General features: G+C 32.9%; 1 protein-coding gene and 1 long non-coding RNA gene across 2 annotated transcripts in view; one reads left to right on the top strand and one right to left on the bottom strand.

Moving 5' to 3' along the window:
• Positions 1-1,575, top strand: part of LOC103094185 (uncharacterized) — a 47,670-nt gene extending 46,095 nt beyond the window's left edge. The window contains exon 3 of the long non-coding RNA XR_461699.2: positions 989-1,575. This is a non-coding gene — a long non-coding RNA (uncharacterized LOC103094185). The remainder of the gene's footprint in view (positions 1-988) is intronic.
• EPRS1 (glutamyl-prolyl-tRNA synthetase 1) overlaps positions 1-21,444 on the bottom strand; it is a 65,061-nt gene that overhangs the window by 38,580 nt on the left and 5,037 nt on the right. The window contains exons 2-13 of the mRNA XM_007481414.3: positions 21,178-21,262; positions 16,208-16,307; positions 14,950-15,106; positions 12,778-12,917; positions 12,510-12,604; positions 11,361-11,487; positions 9,841-10,033; positions 9,246-9,417; positions 7,781-8,014; positions 6,554-6,638; positions 6,268-6,327; positions 2,741-2,851 (exon numbers count right to left, since the gene is read on the bottom strand). Of these exons, the coding sequence (XP_007481476.1) occupies positions 2,741-2,851; positions 6,268-6,327; positions 6,554-6,638; positions 7,781-8,014; positions 9,246-9,417; positions 9,841-10,033; positions 11,361-11,487; positions 12,510-12,604; positions 12,778-12,917; positions 14,950-15,106; positions 16,208-16,307; positions 21,178-21,262 (1,559 nt within the window). The remainder of the gene's footprint in view (positions 1-2,740; positions 2,852-6,267; positions 6,328-6,553; positions 6,639-7,780; positions 8,015-9,245; positions 9,418-9,840; positions 10,034-11,360; positions 11,488-12,509; positions 12,605-12,777; positions 12,918-14,949; positions 15,107-16,207; positions 16,308-21,177; positions 21,263-21,444) is intronic.

Below are 21,444 nucleotides of genomic sequence, written 5' to 3' on the forward strand. Positions count from 1 at the left end.
ACCTAGACAAGTCATTTAGCCTCTGAGCCTCAGTTTCCACATCTATTAAAAAAAAAGAGAGAGATTTAAAAAAAAAAAGGTTGGTCTATATGGTCTCCAAGGTTCCTTCCAGGCCTAAATCTATGATCCTATGACCTTTAAGGACCCTTTTAGTTTGAATTTATGATCCTGTAAGGAAAAATCCTTAACCTGTACACTAAGTATAATATTTTATAATATGTTCACAAATGCTACATTTTTACAAAAGTTACTTATTGCTAATCTCATACACTTATGAAATAAAATTTGTTCTCTACATACTAGCTTCTGAATGGTTTAAATAAGCATGTTGAAAGTAATCAATCCCTCATTACCAGGGTCAACCAAGTGCTTCCTTCCCTCATCCACATTGGCTTTACTGTTGCCTTCACAGAAGTGAAAAAAGTTGAGGTCTTAAATGTGACTGTGAGAGCAGTACTGAAAGGTAAAATCATTTTCCTAGGAAAGTGTGGCATACCTTTCAACCCAATTTTCAAGTATAGTGGGAACACAGTGATCTAAGGAAATTCTGCATTTTCAGATCAAGATTTTACATTAGGTCAGCACAATGATCTCAGAAACTTGTCAAATATGGAAAAAGTCAATTAGGTTGCTGCAATTACAACTAGACAAGTGTTACCAATACCCAGAAGCACACACCCCATAGCAGCATCCTCAAGAGGGACAAAAAAAACACTAAAATTCACTTTTTGCCTGAAAATCCACACTTTAAAAAAAAAGTAATAACACTACAAATGTAAGGGACAAAAAAGAAAACAAAAATGAATGTTATGTAATTATAATGACCAAGATTAGCTTATAAGGAAATGTATCCGGCTCCCTTATTAGAAGGGTTCGAGAAGCCATGGTTACAGAACATTGTATATATAGACTGTCAGGCCCAGGTGATGGATTGGCCAAACACCAATTTTTTCTTTTTCCTTTTTTTCTCTTTATTTATTTGTTACAGGGAATGGCTCTCTGGGAAGGAAGAAAGATGGGAATCATTTGGAGAAGAAAGAGATATAAAAGCAGAAGGCAATAATTTAAAAATATTAAGTAATGATAAAAAAAGCCATGTATAGTCAAATATATGATGCTCTTACATTTTCTGACAGTCTTTTGCTCCATATGTTAACTTCATTTTACCGCTATTATTTTTTATTAAGTTCTGACAAATTTGGATTATTTAGAATAAAGTTTGGATACTTGATATTTTAAGCTGAGAACTACTCTTGCTTCAGAATAATAGTCTAATGGTACTACTCAAGAGGCTATGGTTATGTGCTACTAAACCAAGTCATACTTGCTGCTTGCAAAATCCCCGAGTGCAGCCCTGACGAGATTAAAATGTAATTGTGAAATGTTAAAATATAACATGGATAGCATCAAGCTGTGGCTTTCTAAGTCACTGTGTAGCCACAGAAATACCACTGAACAAAACTATCATGGTGCCTGGTTGAGTAGCCAGAAATAGGGGTATGGCCCAGGTAGGTGGCAAGGAGCCTGCTATCGAAAATAGAGTCACAACCACAATTGAGAATGCTTCCAATTTCAGTTAAGGCATCAAGTCTTACTCTTGAAGTAGAACAGATCATTAAGAACTACGTGAATAGAGTCAAATTATGATGACAATACATTATTCTACAGATGCCTTGTGGGTCTGCATCCATAAGTTTCCTTCTTTGTAACACTGACTAAAAGGCAAAAGCCACAGGATAGGAGATTAAGAGTAGAAAGGGATCTTTAATACCATTTAACACAAGTGTTATAGTCATCCTCAGTCACCAAGAGACTACCACTATAACACAAGTGTTGGTCAAAAGTCTAGACGGGAACATTTCAATTTTATGATTTAAAAAGGACAAGGGTATCACCTAATTAGTAAGGTATCATGGAAAGAACACCATTTCTGAAGACCTAAATCTTAATGATTTACCAGCTCTGCTTCTTTCTATATCTATGTGATCTCTCTGGACTTTTTCTCATCTGTAAAATGGAGAGTAGGAGTAATGACTGCTGAGGTCACTTCCAGCTCTAGATTCTGTGAACTATCAGAATGACTCCTAGCACAGTAGGTACATAGATAAGATTATCAAACTGCTTGGGAATGTGGATGTTCTATGAATAAGGATTTTTTTTGTAAAAGGGTTTTTGTGAAACCTATGAATCCCTTCTTAAAATGTTTCTAAATACATAAAATAAAATCCTTAGTATTCCAAAGAAAACCAGTATTATAAAAATGAAAAAAAAATAAATGGATCCCAAATTAAGAACTCCTATTTTATAGTTTTAGATGAAATGTAAAGGTTTTGAGATGAGAGATTAAGAAATGGAAGAAAGAGGTACTAACTATTATTAAGTCTGATAATTATAAAATTTTAAGAGTGGGAAGAAATCTTAGAAGTCATAAAGTTTGGTCCACATCTGTTTGCAAATGAAAAAATAATATTTTTCTAAAGGGTTTATTTTTAGGAAGTGGTTTGATAGTATTAGATTACGGTCAAAATGTTCTGTGTTTCCCCAGAAGAATTTGTTCCCCTCACATTACAATTAGTGGAACATATGCAAAAAATTATTGATTAGTTTGTCATCAAATCAAAGAAATTATGCTGGCCACAAAGCATTTCCCATCAATTATTGGTATGGTAAACACAATGCCTTCTTTCTAAATTGTAACCATTTTCCTAAGAAAGAAAAACATTGACAAAATCAGTGTGACCTTTGGATGTTTAGCCACTTCTTTCATTTCTTCCTGAGCTTCAGGTATGTTCACAGTGATTACTTCCTTCTGTAGTAAAGCAATATATCGAGGAGCCACAGGGTCTATAACCTTCAAAAATTAATAAAAGAGTAATGAATAAATAATTTATGCTAAAAATACTCTAGTCAAAAACAAACTGTCACACAAATCAAAAGATATGACACAGGAATATTAACTGGTTTTCTTTGTTACTGCACTTATATACTGTTATTTACCTGCTAACTCTTCTCTGACAGGTAAATGCCAAACAAATAAGGAAAACCCAAGTTGAGGCCATAAAAAGTTTAAATGAACTTTCAAAAAAAACTACCTGGCAGGCAAAAAAAAAGGAGTGGATAGTATCTGAAATAGTACACTTCAAATAACAAGACACAAGTCTTCCTATTAGGCACCAGAAAATAAATGTTGCTAATAAGTTTACATTTTTACCCTATAGGTAACTATCCTTAATATTCCAGTAGACTACTGGGAGTGGTGAGTGATAGTAGAAAATGGGTGATATAGTAAAGCCCATTTTAAAGAAATATGCATATTTTGTATTTTTTTCTCATTTTAAACAAATCTTTAGGCAATATATAATATTTAAAAGCAGAATAGTATTAGGCCACTATAATAAGGCAATCACATAACACTAAAAGCCAATAAATTGCAGGTCACTTTTAGCAGACATACTAGTTATGCTCTAAACCTACTCCATCTTTAAAATACTTCATGGGTTTTATATATTTTAGGGACAATGTTTTTTCTTAATTCACAGATCTGTTAAAAAAATTTCCAGGAAAAACACAACAGTATTTGAGGGATACAAAAAACACAGAGGAAAAACAACTTGAGGATATAAACATATCCTGCTTATTGTTAAAAGGTTCCTCAAAAACACGTAAAATGAAACATCACAAGGGTCAGTCAGTTCCTTTGAAATAATGTTATGTACATATAACAATGTTACAACAGGTATTATGGTAGGGTTTATTTATAAGTATCTACATTAATCAAATCCAATTATATGGAGAATGTTTATAATGGAATGCTACAGGTAATCCAAAATAATGGGAAATTCAATGAAAGTATCCATATTTGATTTTTGCAGGTACATTTTAATTTACTGTTGAATAGAAGTGGTTCTGGGATTTTAAACATTTATAAGAAAACAATAATGCCATAATGGAAAGGCATGGTCAGAAAACGTATAGCTTCACTCTTCATTTTCTTGCTCACAACTCCATGATAGAAACAAATAGCATGATCCCTCTTTACATATGATGACATACCTTTTCTGGGGAAGAGAAAGTATAATCTCATTGTAAAAAAAAAGTGCCAAAGTAAAAAAAAGAAAACTAGTTTGTATTGACTAATTAAACAGTAGGCAATATGTCAATAATAATGTAAGAGAAAATAATCTGTCTCTAGATAGCAAAATCTATATATATCTTTGTGGGCTAAGAATAATAGAAAAACCATTTATTAAGCACTTAATATGTGAAAAGGGGAAAAGCTGTTCTATTTTAAAATAATTTTTTTGAAATAGCACATAAAATTTTAGGAATTGATGAACTGACAAAATAATAGTATTTTAGAATTATTTCAGACTTGTGACACTTTCTAATTTGAAAGAACTCAGAACTCAATGTTAAATAATTTAAAATTTTCTCAAGAATAATATAACAAATAGGTCTTTCTTAAATGTTTTTTCAATGTCAAGAACAATATATTTTACATAATTCAAACTTCTCTACATGACTGGGAAAGAACTGCAAACTAGAAGAGAAGAGTAGATACACTACTAGATCTGGAGTTAAGAAAAGCTAATATTTACAAGTTGTGAAATCACAAGCAAATCACTGAACATCTATGAAACTCAGATTTCTTATCTGTGAATTGGGAATTGTAAAATATACCTGTGGTAAGGTACCTCACAAGGGAGTCAAAAAAGATAGCATCCATAAAACTTTAAAGTGAAATGTCCGTTAATATTCCTAATTAATTATTAATATTGTTGTTATTATAATAGTTAGGTGAGGATAAAAATTCAGATTTATAAAAAAAGTTATCTTCATTTTAGATTCAATAATATTGAACTTTTTCTTTTTGTTACAACCTAGTTTTAGCTGTCTCTCTCCAAACATGCCTGTACCTTAATTTGTTTAGTTTTATCTGAAGTCATTAAGGCAGCTGGCTGGTGAACTGTGATCCACATATAATGCTTACTGTAATCCCCGATGGTTAAAGTTAGTCCACAGTTCCTTCATTATGTTTTAGTTTGAGAGAAAGGTTCTTTACTTAAGAATTCTAACATGTTCTATGAATACAAAGACTATGGAAGGAGGTTTCAGTGATTTTCATCATAAGAAGATGCAGGGAAGAAAGACACCAATGACGGCAGTATAAAGCTGTTGCCTTGCACACAAGATGTTCAGAATGATTCTGGCGTATCACCATTCTAAATTTGAAATCGTGAAACATACTTAAGAATGGTGCTTGTGGATTACTGAGTCCAAATAACTATTAATTTTTTAATAAAAATATGTTAACATTTAACTTTATTCTTAAAAATTTTTCTATTCATAACTGCAGCAACAGAAAGAACCAATTGATAATTCCTTGATGTTCTCTACTGACCAAATACAAAAGGAAAAAAATACAACACATGCGAGACAAGCAACTACTTATCAAATGGGGCAAGGCATCAGCAAAATCAAGCAGCAATCCAAAAAAAAGTTTACAGAACACGCACAATCACGGAAACCACTGCTTATAAGTTGGCATTCTACAAGGATTCGCCTTATTATAGTGTCCAAGCAATCTGTTGCCAATTAATAATGAACCATGTCAAGATGCAATATTCCTTATTAGACAGTCAGCTGAGAAACATCAAAATGAATATGGTATATAGTAAGGCACAAGAAATGAAATTAAAGAATGACTAAAAATCAATGAAATGTGCAAATTGAATAATCCTATGTCCTCTCACCATAGAAGGGAAAAGTAGTTTATGATCTTCCCTTTGAAACTAAAAATACTGGAGGACAAAACTTAAAAAAAAAAAAAAAGGAATAATGCATTTTCACTGGATATGCATAATGCACCTGTTTTCCTTTCTATATAAATGTGATTGTGCTACAAAGCAGCATAATGGCATCTCAGATTACATGTTTATGGTGCTGAAAGCTATGTGCTAAGGCAAACAAAAGCATTAAGTAATACCTTCTTACAGATAGCTCGCAGCTTGAAAGCAGAAAAATGAAATGCAGAATGTTCATAAGAATCACAGCAAGAACAATTACCTTAAGGTGTTTTTTAAAAGTTAATATGTTTAGTGCTGGTATGTTGGAAAAAGGGAAATTTCATTTTCCTGAAGGTGTGCAAAATGATGCAATCAACTTCTATGACTTCTTTTACAAGCACTCCAGTGAATTTCATATTTATTATTTTATTCAAGAACAAGGTACAAAGAAATTAAAAACAGAATTGAAACTAACACATACCTTTTTGTTAAATGACCAAATTTTATCCCATTCCATGTTAACAACTGACCGTGAAGAGCCCTAGGGAAAAAAAATTAAAACATTTAAAGAAACTGGAAATGTTCTTAAAAAGCCAATTGGAAATAAGCTATTAAAACTCTAACCCATTATTTTTCATGTTTTAATCCTGACTTTGCATTACATAGGAAAAAGAGAAGATCAAGAAGTTAATACATATTAGTAAAATATAGCTGTAGCTTAATAGCCTTACTTCAGTACACAAGAAAAAGAAACTAATGCAACTCACTTGGGCAGCAATAAACTGTTTGAGACCCTCAACTGTCATCCCTCTTCTCAGGACACCACGAACTGTGGGAAATCTTGGGTCATCCCTAGAAAATGAATAAAGTATAATTATTCAGGAATTTCTGTATATTAAGAGATAGAACATACACGGGCATGGAGTAAATCTTTAAATAATACACACATCTTGCATTATACCTTAAGTCTGGGTCAGTTACCATACTAAGAGTGGAGTATGGTATTCAAGAAGCCAAAGTAGCAGAATCATGGAATTTAAATTAAAGAAGACTCTGAGATTATCTAGTTCAACTTCTTAATTTCAGTATAGGAAACCAGTCCAGAAAGGTTAATCATTAATGGTCATACAATTATTAAATGGCCAACCTGAGATTAGAAACCAGGTTTTAACTCCCAATCTAGTGTTCCTTCTACTATATCACACCATTTCTAGCCACTCTAGCAAATTAGCTGTATTGTCATCACTCCTAGAATGAATTGCATTGATTGGATGAACTGTACTTTAATAAAGAATTAACATTATACTGAGTAATGAAAAACATTCAAGACTTGTTCTAATATAGACCTCAGAGTCCTTTTGGATTTTAATAACTAAACCACTTCGAACTGGGGCAGTGGGGTTTAGTGGGTACTCAATATGTTCCACAGAAGAGTTAACAGCAGTTTCATTAATGTACATTGATATGTACTTCTCACAATATATGAATACCTATCAATCTGACCTAATTAATTTAGGATATACTATCTATATTAACAACATGCCAAGAATGAATCATGACCCTAAGATGACATACTCAGCAATCATCTTGAACAGATAAATTTAAGGGGACTGTAATTATTGTTGCCTTTAATAACTGCAAACAGCTTAGTATTTTCATAAGAAAAAGTGTCTTCCTCATAATAACCTTATGAAAGTATAAAGTATCATCTCTTATTTTACAGATAAGTGTGACTTAGAAAGGTTAAGTGATTTATCTATACTTTGTATAATTTTCACTTATATTTGCTTACAAATACAAACTTTTCCTGTAAAAAAATTTTTCCTTCTTTTTATTTTGTCACAAGTAGTTCTTTGAAGTAGAAAATTAGTGTAAAAACAAAATGACAAAAATTATTTTTAAATATAAAGACATCTTTGATATAGAAATCATAAAGTATGACTGATAAACTATATGCATTCACATGCATCATTTCTAGATAACATAAAACATACCATCCATCAACTAGTCCTTCATTGACAAACCACGTGAGTTTTCTTTTAGACAACACAGTATTGTTTAAATTTAGACGGCTATATTCCCAAATATATGGTCTCCTTATGCCCAATGCTTCAATAATCCAATAAAATTGTTCATCTCTGTCATGGTATTCTGTTGTCCTCAGAGCATGTGTAACACCTTCAATGCTATCAACTATGGGGCAGGCAAAATCATATGTAGGATAAATGCTAGGAAAAAAAAGAATGTTTTTTCAGTCAATGAAAGGCATCCTTGCCATCTTTATTCAAGATGGAACAATAATAATATTAATTAAATGAGTAATCTCCCCAAGTAATGTGTTTGACATAAATAATTTACTGATTTCCCAGGAGCTAGCACCAGCTTTGCTCAAAACTGATCTATTTTTAAGTAAACAAATTCAACTTATTCTATAGTAATTAGTTAGAACTTTTGTCCCTTGATGTAATATGTAGGACTGAAATAAGCAATGACCAGTGGTGCCAAGTTATAATCATTTAAGGAAAGTTAGTCATTGATGCCATCTAGTAATTGCTATCCTAAGCAATTCATCAGTGTTAGGATTAAAGATATTAAGTAATTTCATTAGCTAAATAAAGAATGTTCAAATATTTCATCCTGACACAAAATGACTAAAAAATAGGATAGATAAAATCAATAATAAGATCCTTTAAAATATATATCTACATACTTCTTTGGGAAACTTCTTTTAAAATAAAATCCCTTCCCAAATAGTTTTAATTTGTACTCTATTAAAACTTTTAAAATATTATATAATAGTAACCAATCACACACTATTATAACCAAAACAGAGTATGAACACAATTTTAAAAGTTTTCCAAAATTAGTTCTACAAAACTAAAATAAAGCAAATAACTACCCAATAACCATTTGTGACTATAAGATGAACATTTACCCATTATTCTATAATAAACTAAATCATTCAAGACAAATATGGTTATTGTAATGGTCTAGGCAAGAGATTATAAGGACTTGGTAAGACTTAAATGACTAGACAGAGGGAATGAGGGAGAGAGAAAAGTTATAATTAACTCCTTTTTGGATTTCTGAAAAATCAAATTCAGTCTAGTTTTAATTCAACTTTTTACAATTTTCATAACCAAGGGATCCATATTAAGCATCTTGGAAATTTCCTTAACAGTAAAGAGGAATGGAAAATTAACCAGTCAATATAAATTATTCATTTTTTAATCTCTTATTCCTCAACTTTACTTTTGTAAATCAAACTGAAAATCAGAAAAATCAAGGTTTTCAGTGAAGAGTTCCTAATTTCACTCCACAATAAGTGAAAAAATTTGGGATTTTTTCACCAGGAAATACAAACATAAAAATAACTCATTACAGGTATCTGGGTGGTACTTTATAGGAAACAGACAAAGGTATAAGGAAATTCTCTGTGCATGAAAAGAATGAACATACTTGTAACTACTTCCAGTTCGTGGGTGTGGTTGTATTTTGCAACGGTAGAGAGTTGGGTCCCTCATGCATCCATTATTACTACTCATGTCAATTTTTGCTCTTAAACAGCAGGTCTGGCCAAATGGGGTTCCTTTTTTCATTTCTTCCCACATTTGTAAATTCTTCTCAATAGCTAGTGAATAAAAATTTATTACATTTCAGCCAAAGCATTATTAATATGGCTTTTTATACTGCACAAAAATTACATATTTTTTTTGTAAAGAAGAGTCCATAAACCTTATATAAATCACATCAATATGAAATTAAACTGTTTCAATCTCTCTAACACTGAGAAATGTTTTTTTTTTCTTTTTAGCACCAGAGGACTATACACACAGAACTGAGAGACCTCAGAAATCATTTTGAGACTCAAGAAGGGTAAGAGGCTTCCTTTGGGTCACACAGGCAGTATAGATATTCAGGCAAGAAGGGGAAATTAATATATTTGAATAAATTGAACACATTGTTGGTAACATTACCATTATTAACAAAAGAGAAGAATGGTACATTTCACTAATATAAAATCAACTAGAAATGCAAACCAAACGCAACTTACAATTTTTCCTATGTTTAGATTCTGTCCTCTGTTCACGTTCTGCTTTCATTTCTTCTGCTGGGGTATCATCTACGTAGGCCTTTCCTTCATGAATAAGTTTCTCTGCATATTTCATTATTGTTTCAAAATGATCAGATGTGTAAGTAAACTGATCTGGCTTGATATGAAGCATGGCAACATCCTCCAAGATAACCTGAAATGTAGAACCCCAACAAACATCAGTTTTATGTTATTAGTCCAGCAAAACAAACAGAAGCATGGATGCTATCCCTTTTAACTGAATTCTCTAACTTGTCAAGCATTGATACAACTTTTCCACAAATATAAATACTATCCAAAAAGAAGACAGAAGCAATAAGGGATATGTTTTGGGGCCTCTGTTCCATAACCTAAATAAATTAGAGTATAGTAATATATACTATTCCAAAAGATCATTGAGCTAGAAGGTCATTTAGTTTAACTTTTTTTTTTAATGCTCACCTTCCATATTAGAATCAATACTACATATTGGTTCTAAGGCAGAAGAGCCATAAGGGAGTTAAATTACTTGCCCAGGGTCACACAGCTGGGAAGTGTCTCAGGCCAGATTTGAACCTACAACCTCCTATCTCTTGGCCTATTTCTCAATCCACTGATCCATATAGGTGTCCCTAGTCTAACTCTATTATCAATTTAAGTATGAGAAAATGAGTCCCAGAGCAGACCTGAGTCCCAGAGCAGACCAGTAATTTTGCCAAGGTCACACAGGTAAATCAAAGACAAGGTTTGAACTCAGGTCTCCAGACTCCAGAAATAGAAGGATTTGGCAGAAAAATCAAGTTATAAGATAAGTTCCATTCTCCTAATTTCCAATGAATGAGAGAAGAGAAAGGGGAAAACAAAGATTGTGAGGAAAAAAATGGTGATGGATTTTTGTTATATTACCCAACCCATTTCCTTTTGACAAAGAGAGGACCTCAGAATAGAGATTACTAATTACTCTGAACAACTAATACAGATGAGTTCAGCTCTCTCCTCCATGATGACATGATGTTTCTGAATGAAGATGACACAAGGATATTAAGAAACTTCCACACTGATTTCACCTTGTTCTTTAGGGTTTTGTTGTTTAAGGCAACTAGAAATAGAAAAAAATAAGCTATCTGTACTGAAGTTCCATTATTCTTTCATCTGGACTTGAGATATGTATTGTGCAGGAAATAAAATTATAAAAGGGTGCATTTATCATTAAAGAAATACGAATGAAGGGGCCAGCTGGGCCTAGAGATGGGAGGTCCTAGGTTCAAGTCTGGCTTCAGATACTTCCTAGCTGTGTGACCATGCGCAAGTCACTTGACCCTCATTGCCTAGCCCTTACCACTCTTCTGCCTTGGAGCCAATACACACTATTGATTCCAAGACAGAAGGGAAGGGTTTATTAAAAAAAAAAAAGCAACAACAAACAACATGAATGAAGCACCAAGGCATGTTTAATTTTAATAAATCTATCCAATAACAAGTTATCTATACTCTTAAATTACCTTTTCAAAATCTTCCTTTTCTTTTTCTGGATTTGTGTCATCAAATCTCATAATTAGTTTCCCTTTAAAGTTAACCTGGTAGTGCTGATTTAGAAGAGCAGCTTTCGCATGTCCAATATGTAAGTAACTAAAACAAATATTTCACAAAGAAACTTCATTAACATGCTTTTTAAAATTACTTCAAATCTGCATTTCCCTTTGGAATAATTTTTTCTAAAAGATGGTCTATTTATATTGTACTCATTCTAATAAAAGGCAATACTGATGTTTTATACACACACACAATACTAATATCAACAGGATAAAATATAACACTAAATAAAATACATGCGACTTTTAAATTCCATATGTATTTTCTTATTTTGAGATAAGCATGTAAATACCATATAATTGATGGGATTATAAATTGATGAGAAACTAATTTTTTTTAAGTTAGAGGAACACTGCTAACATATTAACTCTTCCTGCTATCTAATATTGCACGTAAATATAACTCAGTGTTAATGGCAAAGGTTGCCTATTTTGCTGTTCATCTTCCCTGTCTTGTATTGAAAAGCAAAAAAGCATTATTTGATCTAGTCTTCACCTCTCAGAAACTGACCATAACAAGGAAATGTGGAACAAAGAAGCAATGTAAATGAAAAATCATTTTTTCTCATTAGGAATTTTAGTTACAAGTGGTCAACATAGTCCTGGTCATTTATTCATTTCTCTCATTCATTTTGATGTGACTATATTTGAGTATAGATGAGTATGACTAACAACATTATACTAGAAATGACACTTTGATGGGCAGAAGAGAATGAATCATGGAAGACAAAGCATCAAAGGGACAAAACCTTTATTTATATTAGTAAAGTTTTGCAATCAAAATTCAAAATGAAGTTTTTTATTTCTAAAGTCTTCCAATACTAACATTTTTTAAAATCTCTTGAATAATGCCCCTCTCTCTTTTTTCATTATCTAAGTGAAAATGTGCAAATTTTTTAAATGAACTACTTATCTATTAATATCTTTAGGATATCTTAATTTAACAAATATAAATATAATTTTTACACACACTAAACTATAGTGGATAATTTTTTTTAAAGCTGTGCTAAGCTTATTCCATCTTAATCATTCAAATGATTCTTAAAGACATTATCTTACCCACTGGCCTCAGGAGGGAATCTGACCACAACTTTGCCCATCTCTGCACCTGGAAGTTCAACAAATTTTCCAATGTCTTGTTTCTTTTCAGTTGCCTTAAAACAAATGAACACTAATGGAGTTAAAAGTTTTGTCCACTCAACTAATAAAGCTGCCAAAGACTGAGAAGTATAAAATTCTCTAGGTAAAGATTATATGCAACAAATACAAAATAACCATAATCACTTAAAATCTTCCTTACAATGTCTTCTTTTACAGTTTTGCTTACCACTTTGATTTTTGGTGTAGTAACATTCCACTTTGTACCAACTGACTGAAAGGCATGTTGGGCTTCAAGAAAGCCAAACCAGCGCTTTACATGAAGTGGGGCCACACTGTCTTTCAACTGCTCCTGCCATTTATTATTTCCTGTCAACAAACAAAGATTTTCAACAATTTACTAACCTTGCAACTTCAAAAGCTGAGTTTCTAAAATGGTTCAGTTCAAGGAAGCTAAATCAATGAAATGATACTTCTCTAATGGGCTGTTAACTATAGACTCTTAAGATACTGTAACATTTTCCTATCTCTATAAAATATGTACAACTCAGGAAAGTTAAAAGTCTAGCAACATGTATTTAGCCTTGCTTAACTCTTTCTTCATTCTTTAAGGCCCCCACAATGCAAAACCATGCCAAAACACCAGAGTTCTGAGAATGCGATAAGATAGTAGTAGTTTCTGTCTATCTCCCTCATCAGATTACAAGTTCTTTGTAAGAACAGGCTACTTTATTCTTTGTATTGGTATTCCCCATCACCCAGCACAGAGTAGGCACTTAATGAAAACTTGCTGAAATGACTATAAATAAGTTGAAAGCTATCAAATTTCATCAATATTTATGCCAAAATTAAATACCAAAAGATTGTATTAAACATATCTTTTCTTTAATGTCTTCTAAACAACTTACTAATAATCTCAAATCTTTTCCTCAGATATGAATACCTTTATTCAAAGTATGTACTCCTCCTCCCACTCTCCAGCCAGCATGGCAACACTAAGGCACATTCAGTAAAAGTCAAAAGCAAATATGTTTTTCAAGACTTTGAGAGTTCTGTGATGCTGTCAATGCAGGTGCTCTCTCTTTGCTGATTGTCAACTTTCTACGTTTAAGGAGACAGTCATTTATGAGTTGCTCTGGCTTTTATTGACCAACTTGTTTATAAGTATCTCCACTCATTCCTAAACTGGTCCTTGAGTCCATGTTCAATTCAAGGGCTTTTCTTCTTCGTAGGACTCTGTAAAAGTCAGTGTTCCACCAGAATAATCTGGGTCACATCAAAGTCACTTTCCTCTTACTCATATTTTTCTTTATGTACTGGCTTATTCTCTTCTATCTATGTATTTATTCCACAGTAGAGCAAAAGGATCTGGAGATTTCATTATACTTCTGAATAGTCAAGAACATTAAAAACTCTGAGACTTATCTGAATCAGGGAGATGGCACTATTAAAACCTCAATCAACAGGAGTTTGTTATTTACCACTTTGTTTTTCATCTATTTATTGATCTGAAAGTGGGGAGTAAAGAGAAATTACCAAGGGCAAGAAAAGCAGGAAGGAAGAAATGAGAGTACCTACATGAAGCCACCTGGAAAAGTGAGGACCCCATTGGAGAAGCTATTTATTTATACATCTCACACAAAAAAAAATAGTTCTCTAATTAGACTGCTAGCTGACTGGAATTAAGACTCTTCTGATCAGAGCTGTTTTGGTCAGGTATTGTGGTGACCTCCCCTCTAGGGTACACACATATGTATAAAAGTCAGGCATTAATAAGCTGAGGATTGCATATGCTTTATTAACAATACAATAATAAGTAAAAGTCACTCTGTACACTTCATCAAACGAAATTTTGTCTGATGAAATTATAATTTGAGACTCATTAAGCAAAAAGTCTAGAAAAACTTGGAATGATTATGTAGAAAAACAGCATAGGGGGCAGGTAGGTAGCTCAGTGGATTGAGAGCCATACCCAGAGACAGGAGGTCTTGGGTTCAAATCTGACCTCAGAAACTTCCCAGCTGTATGACCCTGGGCAAGTCACTTGACCCCCATTGCCTAGCCCTTACCACTCTTCTGCCTTGGAGCCAATACACACTATTGATTCCAAGACAGAAGGTAAGAGTTTAAAAAGAAAGAAAAAAGAAAAAAGAAAAACAGCATAATATTCTTCATATTAAAGCAGTCTTCATTTTCAAAGCAATCTAACCTATAAAAACATTTTAGAGAATAGGATTCTTATCTCCAATGTGGAAATCATGTGGGACTCAAAATTCTCTTACCTTAAATTTCCCTGTAACAATGAATTAAAAATCTGGGAAGAAATAATTAGCTAATAGCATTGTTATTAGTAACTGCAAATTAAAAGTTTTTTTTTAAAAAAAAAAAAGGCCAGAAATACCTTTTAGTGTGGCCCAAACACACAGATCTGCTAAACTCAATGAGTTTCCTACTAAGTATGTTCTCAGCGACAGACAGTGATTGAGCTCACTGATTGCAGTAGCAAACAGTGTACAAGAAGATAATTTTGTAGCACTAAATTCCAACCAATGGTCAATCTGGGGGGAAAGAAAAAAAAAGAAATGAGACTGAGTGACATTCCAACATTTACAATTTGTCTAAACCATCACCAATAAAAGTCCAACTAAGAAAGGCAGTAAGACACTAAGAATTTTGAGTTATAATCTCTATCTAAAGAAATCACAATAGTGTTGCTTGCTAAATATCAGACTATCACGGAAAGATCATCAACTCCCTCTTCTTGCTTGAAATGACATAATAAAAGTTGTGATTGCAAAACAATTTCACACAAAATTTTACATAAAAAACTTACACAAACTTAACAGAATACTTACTGTGTAAAGATATGGAAAAATGCATAGAACTTTCAAGATGATCTGATCTTAATGTAGAATGCAAAAATGGGGAGAGGAAGGTGGAAAGGGAAGAGCAAGGAATAGTTAAATCCAAAAGCCATAAACTATCAATAACTGGAGCATCAAGTTCAGTAATTTTCTGAATACTACAGAATTCAAAAAGTTTTTTATGATGAATTTATACCAAATGCTTTCTTGCAATATAGAATATTCTTGTTACTTTATTTTCCAATTAGAAAATTTTTAAAGATGTTAAATATCAAATAACCATGTGGACAGGGTCCACTAAAAATCTGTTATGTAATCTAAACTGGACTGTCACTGAAACAAGATAATTCTTTTATTCCTCCCTATTTGAACTCTATCCTATTCTCTAAGAGATCTTCCAAATCTTCTCTTCTTGAACTCTCTATTAGAAAAGAATACTGTAGAAATTCTCAGACCAAATGTTTATAATTCTTTTTCTTCATAACAAAAAGTTAAATCTATAAAAAATGGTGAAGAATGAATATAATGAAAAGACAAAAGTCATCAACAAAATGTATTTTTAAGAGAAATAGTAGGAAAAAATAGGGAAAGAAAGCAAGAGAAAATCTACTGAGGGGGAAAGGGCAGAGGTGGGAAGAGAAAGGGAAATAAGAAAGCAGATACAAATTCAGCATTCTAGGGATTAAAATCCTAACCATAAAAATGCTACATAAGCAAAGGACAGGAAAAATGAAATCCTCAAATACTGGAAATGCAAGAGAATGAAAAAATCAGAAAAGGCAGTTGATGACTTACTTCTGTGCGCTCCATCAGGTTACAGCCATATAACCCAGCTGAAGTTGCAACTCTAGCCAAGTAGCGAATAATGGAATTCACATCAGTGAACGTAACATTGCTAAAATACAAGGAGGAAAACAATGCTGTTCCAGTTATTTGGTTATGGCCACCTAGAAAACTTGTCAGGTAAACAATCAGAAGGTTTATTGAATTAACAGAATTACTTTGCTCATCTTCAACCTCAGTTACCCTGTATCTACTTAGTTCTGAAATTCTCAACTAAATGAATAAAGTCTTTGTAATGTGCATTAATTAGTGGGCCAACAAAAATTCATAACTCTAAGGATCATATTCATATCTATTTGGGTGGCTCCAATTTAATTTAATTTAACCCAACTTCTCAGCTAACAGTTTCTTATCTCTAGGAAACTGATTTTTATGTAAATGTGTTGAAAAATAGGTATATGTGTATTATGAGAAGCTGAGTGTTACAGTAATAGGGAAACAGTATTGAAACCAGGGAAATCTGAGATCAAGTTCCACTCGTGACAAATACTAGCTGTGACCCTGAGCAAGTTATTTAACTTTCTACTGCCCTAGAACATTGATGCCAAACTCAAATAGAAAGGGATTCCTGCAGGCTACATGATTTAGAAAGCCACAAATTAGTATTATCTATGTTGTATTGTATTTTTATTTCATTAAACATTTCCAAATTAATTTTAATCTGCTTGAACTCCAGTTTTGCAAGAAGCGTACAGTGAGTTTATAACACCTCTGTTCTAGACAACCTCCAAAACTGGAGACATAGCTTTACAAATAACAACTTACTTGATTATAAGAGCCTTGGGGAGCAAATGCTAAATTCTCTCCATTTTACAGTTCAGAAAACTGAGAATAAGTGACTGGTTCAGGATCACACAGCTAGTAAATGTCAGAGGATAAAGTTAAATTCAGGTGTTTCCAGCTCCAGGGAGAGTTCTCTCTATCCACCATATGTTATTAGACTAGTAGTTGGAGTACCACAGTAGTAGGGCTTGAACTAGGACTCAATGGTATATAAGTAAGCAGGGAGAACATTCCAGTCACAGGGAATTGCCATTACAAGGGACAGAGATGGGAAATGAATTGTTGCATGAGACAAACACCAAGACAGTCAGTTTGGCTAAACTACAGACGAACAGTAATATATAAGGGTGAACTGTGGGTTGGAATCAAGTTGTTAAAAACTTCAATTGCCAAACACAAGTATTTAAAAAGAAGCCACAAGGATTTATTGATTAGAAAAATAACATGATCAGACTTATGCTTTGAGAAAATCACTTTTGTAGATCATCATCCATGATTCATTTGGTGTTTCCAAGGGCTCTATCCTAGAACTTCTTTCCTTCCCTCTGCACTCTCAGTGCATTAGCTCCTGCAGCCTTAATTATCACTCAATGCATATGACTCCCAAGTTTATGATTTCAGTCCTCATCTTGCTTCTGAGGACTGATCCACATCAACAACTGCCGCTTGGAAATCCCCATCTGGATATACTAAAGTCATGCCCTACTCAATGTTTCAAACAGAATTTTGCCTTCCCCAAATTCCTTCCCTCCTGCAAACTCCCTTTTTTGATGGAGATTATCATCATTTTTTTCATCACTTAGGATTAACATACTTGACTCTTCACTCTCCCTCAGTTTCCAAATTCAATTGCAAAGTCTTATCAATTCTATCACAACATCTCTTACTGATCCTGACATTTTCCCTCTGTTTACAAAGCTACCATATAAGTTCAAGCCCTTATTATATCTCATCTAAACTATTGTCATAACCTCCTAATATGTCTTCCTGCTTACAATCTCTCTTCTCTGCAATCAATCCTCCAAATAGATTCTAATATCACTGCCTTAATGACCAGTTCTGATCATGTCACTCACTTGCTCATAAATCTTCTATAGCTCCTTTGTGCCTCAAAAATAAACTAAAAGCAGCTCAGCTTAACAATTAGCTTTACACAGTCTGGCTCCTTTTCTTTGATGAAATGTTCTTATTACTGGAACTGAATCCCAAAAATTTTACTGACAAGAAAAGACCCTTATATGGGGAAAAAAATGTTCACAGCAGCATTATTTGGGATCACAAAATGTTGAAAACAAAATGTGTCAGCAACTGGAGAATGGTTTGATAAATTAAGGCACATGCATGAAATCAAATACTGTTCATTCATAATGAACAATAAATATTAAGACTTCAGAAAAATACAAGATACAATGTAATGCAAAGTGAAGCTCAGACAAAAGAATATTACTTAAAGGGCCTGCAACAATGTAAATAAAAAAACAGAAAGGCAACCTGGTCAAAAACAACAGGAAAACATTATTATCATCCTCTCTAAGTTCAAGAATACAACCTTCTTTTCTTTTCTCCCTCCCTCCCTCCCTCCCTCTCTCCCTTCCTTCCCCTTACTGTCCATCTTGGAATCTATACTGTGTATTAGTTCCAAAGCAGAAGAGTGGTAAGGGCTAGGCAATGGGAGTCAAGTGACTTGCCCAGGGTCATACAGCTAGGAAGTGGATGAGGTCAGATTTGAACCTAGGACCTCTGTTCTCTAGGCCTGGTGCTCAATTCACTGAGCCACCCATCTGCCCCACCCTCCATTTTCTATAAACAATCAACAGTTTATTTTTGTTGTTTTACTAGAAATGTCCTTTGTAAAGGGGTTTTCTATGATTTATGTTCTGTGTCAAAATTTAAAAAAATTTTTAATCTACTCATGTGTAGCTAAGTATTTTTAGAGTCTACTGCAAAGTACTAATTCATATACAAAACAAATACTATTTTAAGTAATATTTTTGCAAGAGTTTACTCAACACAAATCCTTATTAGGTTATAATTTACATCCTGAAATAAGGATCTTGAACTCTTAAGATAGCAAGTAAATATAAGGTATATGTTCTGTGGTTTACATCAGCATACCCAAACTGTAAGGTTTAAAAACATGTCTATGGTGTCAGAACACTGAAAAGATTTGCCAAACTTTAAAAGCAACTCATTTTAAGAACTATTTTAACCAATAACTGTAGGAACATCAAAATTGAAATACCACAAATGGTTTTTCAGATGGTATCTAAAAAAATAAGGTTTTTTAAACTAAAAAAAATTTAGTTTTTTTGCTGTTATGAAATCTATTTACCCCAAGTCATGAATAGGGAACACAGATTTAGCTGATGTTTCTTAAATTTCATTTCCCATTTTAAAATGTACTACTGTTACAAGAAATCAATTTTATATAGCCATTACATAATGGGATGGTGTTGAAATGTCAATGTAATGTGCTCACTTTCCATTATAAAGCTATTACAGACTCATTATCAACAGTAATCTGTACCCTCATGATGTGGTTTAGAGTAGTTTCCTCACTGGGAAGTTTGCTGAAGGCCAAAAAGTAAAGGGAGTGCTAGACTTGGAGTCAGGGAGACCTAGATTAAAATTCCCCAAGATAGTCACTAGTTATGTCACCTGAAATCTTAAGGACTCAGTTTCTTCCATCTTTTAAAATGGAAAAAATAAACACATGTGAAACCCAGTGGAATCGTGCGTTGGCTATGGGGGGGGGGGAGGAGAAAATGATCTTTGTCTCCAATGAATAATGTTTTGAAATGACCAAATAAAATATTGTTTAAAAAAATAAAATAAAATGGAAAAAATAATGTCCGCACAATACACCTCACTAAGTTCAAATTGGATAAAATATGCAAGATGTGCTAAAAATTTTAAATCAATATGTCATTAATGTCACAAGGAAAATAATTTAAATGAGGATCAAAAAATTAAAATGTTAAAATTTAAAATCAACTGATATAGTTGAGGGAGGAAAAAAAAAGAAGTTGTAGTTGTGAATTCGTAGCATACCAAAAGTTAGGAGATGAGAACCTATGAGTAAACTTTATAAGTATGGCTACATGGAGCAGTTAGATGGCTTACTGGATAGAGGGCCAGGCCTAGTGACAGGAGATCCTGGTTTCAAATCTGGCTATGTGATCCTGGGCAAGTCACTTAAGCCCACTACCTATCCCTTATTTGCTCTTCTGCCTTGGAACCAATACACAATATTGATTCGAAGATGGAAGGTAAGGATTAAAAAAAAAAAAGTATGAATGCACACAATAAGCCTTAAAGAAACTGAATCCTGCTTCTAGAAGCATAAACATTCTGAGAGCATTGAAAGATTTAATATTATTTTTTAATTTCTATACATCAACAACAATCAATAGCTGATTATAAAGAAGTGACCAGTACAAAATGTTTTGAAAGCTAGGAGATTCATTAGAAACATGCAAATAAGAATACTAACTATGGAGCTCACAAATCACAATTTCCTGAAATTTTATATTATGAGTCTTTTGGACAGTTTCCCACTTAAATATTATGGGAATGAAAATGCATACTGTTTACATATTTGTCTTTATATTCTCAATCTCTCTATTTTCATGACTTGGTATAGGACAAAAGTTCAGAGAAGGCAGAAATCACATCTACAGGATCTATATATAACAAAGCAACATATACAAATATGTAATTGTTTTTGATGCTGTGTTCTCCAAATTAAAGACACCCAAATCTTACCTAAAATTAATAATGAATAAAATATTTTTACAGGAGAGATGATTAAAAAAACATCTCACCATATTATGTTGAATACATGAACTTGAATCCTTATAGTCATTTGCTATGATTAAATGAGGCAGTGAGCAATGAGTTTTATGAACATAAAAGAAGGCTCAAAAGGGTCAACTGAGGAATAATATCCCAACATATTCTCACTTGTTATTTTAATTGTAATTGTATTCCTAGGTAATAACTTCTCTAACAAACATGCAACAGATATTCAAGCATATAAAAACACCTCAAGTATTTTTAATTCCTATACCTAAATCAAATGTGAAAATGTGAAAACACGCTAATTTAAGTAATAAGGACAGAAGTATAAGATCACTTACTCAGAAACTCGAAGGATGTTCTCTTTCCCTTCTTCAACCAAAATTTTGATATTTTCTTTAACATGTTCTACTGTCAATAAAGCTCCTACAAACAATGGAAGAAAATTTGAAGTCTTTTCATATTAGATCACATTTATATTCTGAATCACCAGACTCAGATTGAAAGGTTCTCTAAACAAATATATTCTGCGAACAGGAAATTCTTTCATTAAAAGAACTACAAGTCTTTTGACTTAAAGGAAAGATAAATATCACACACTGGTTCAG

Source organism: Monodelphis domestica, chromosome 2 (genome assembly GCF_027887165.1).
Source record: "Monodelphis domestica isolate mMonDom1 chromosome 2, mMonDom1.pri, whole genome shotgun sequence".
NCBI classification, from domain to species: domain Eukaryota; kingdom Metazoa; phylum Chordata; class Mammalia; order Didelphimorphia; family Didelphidae; genus Monodelphis; species Monodelphis domestica.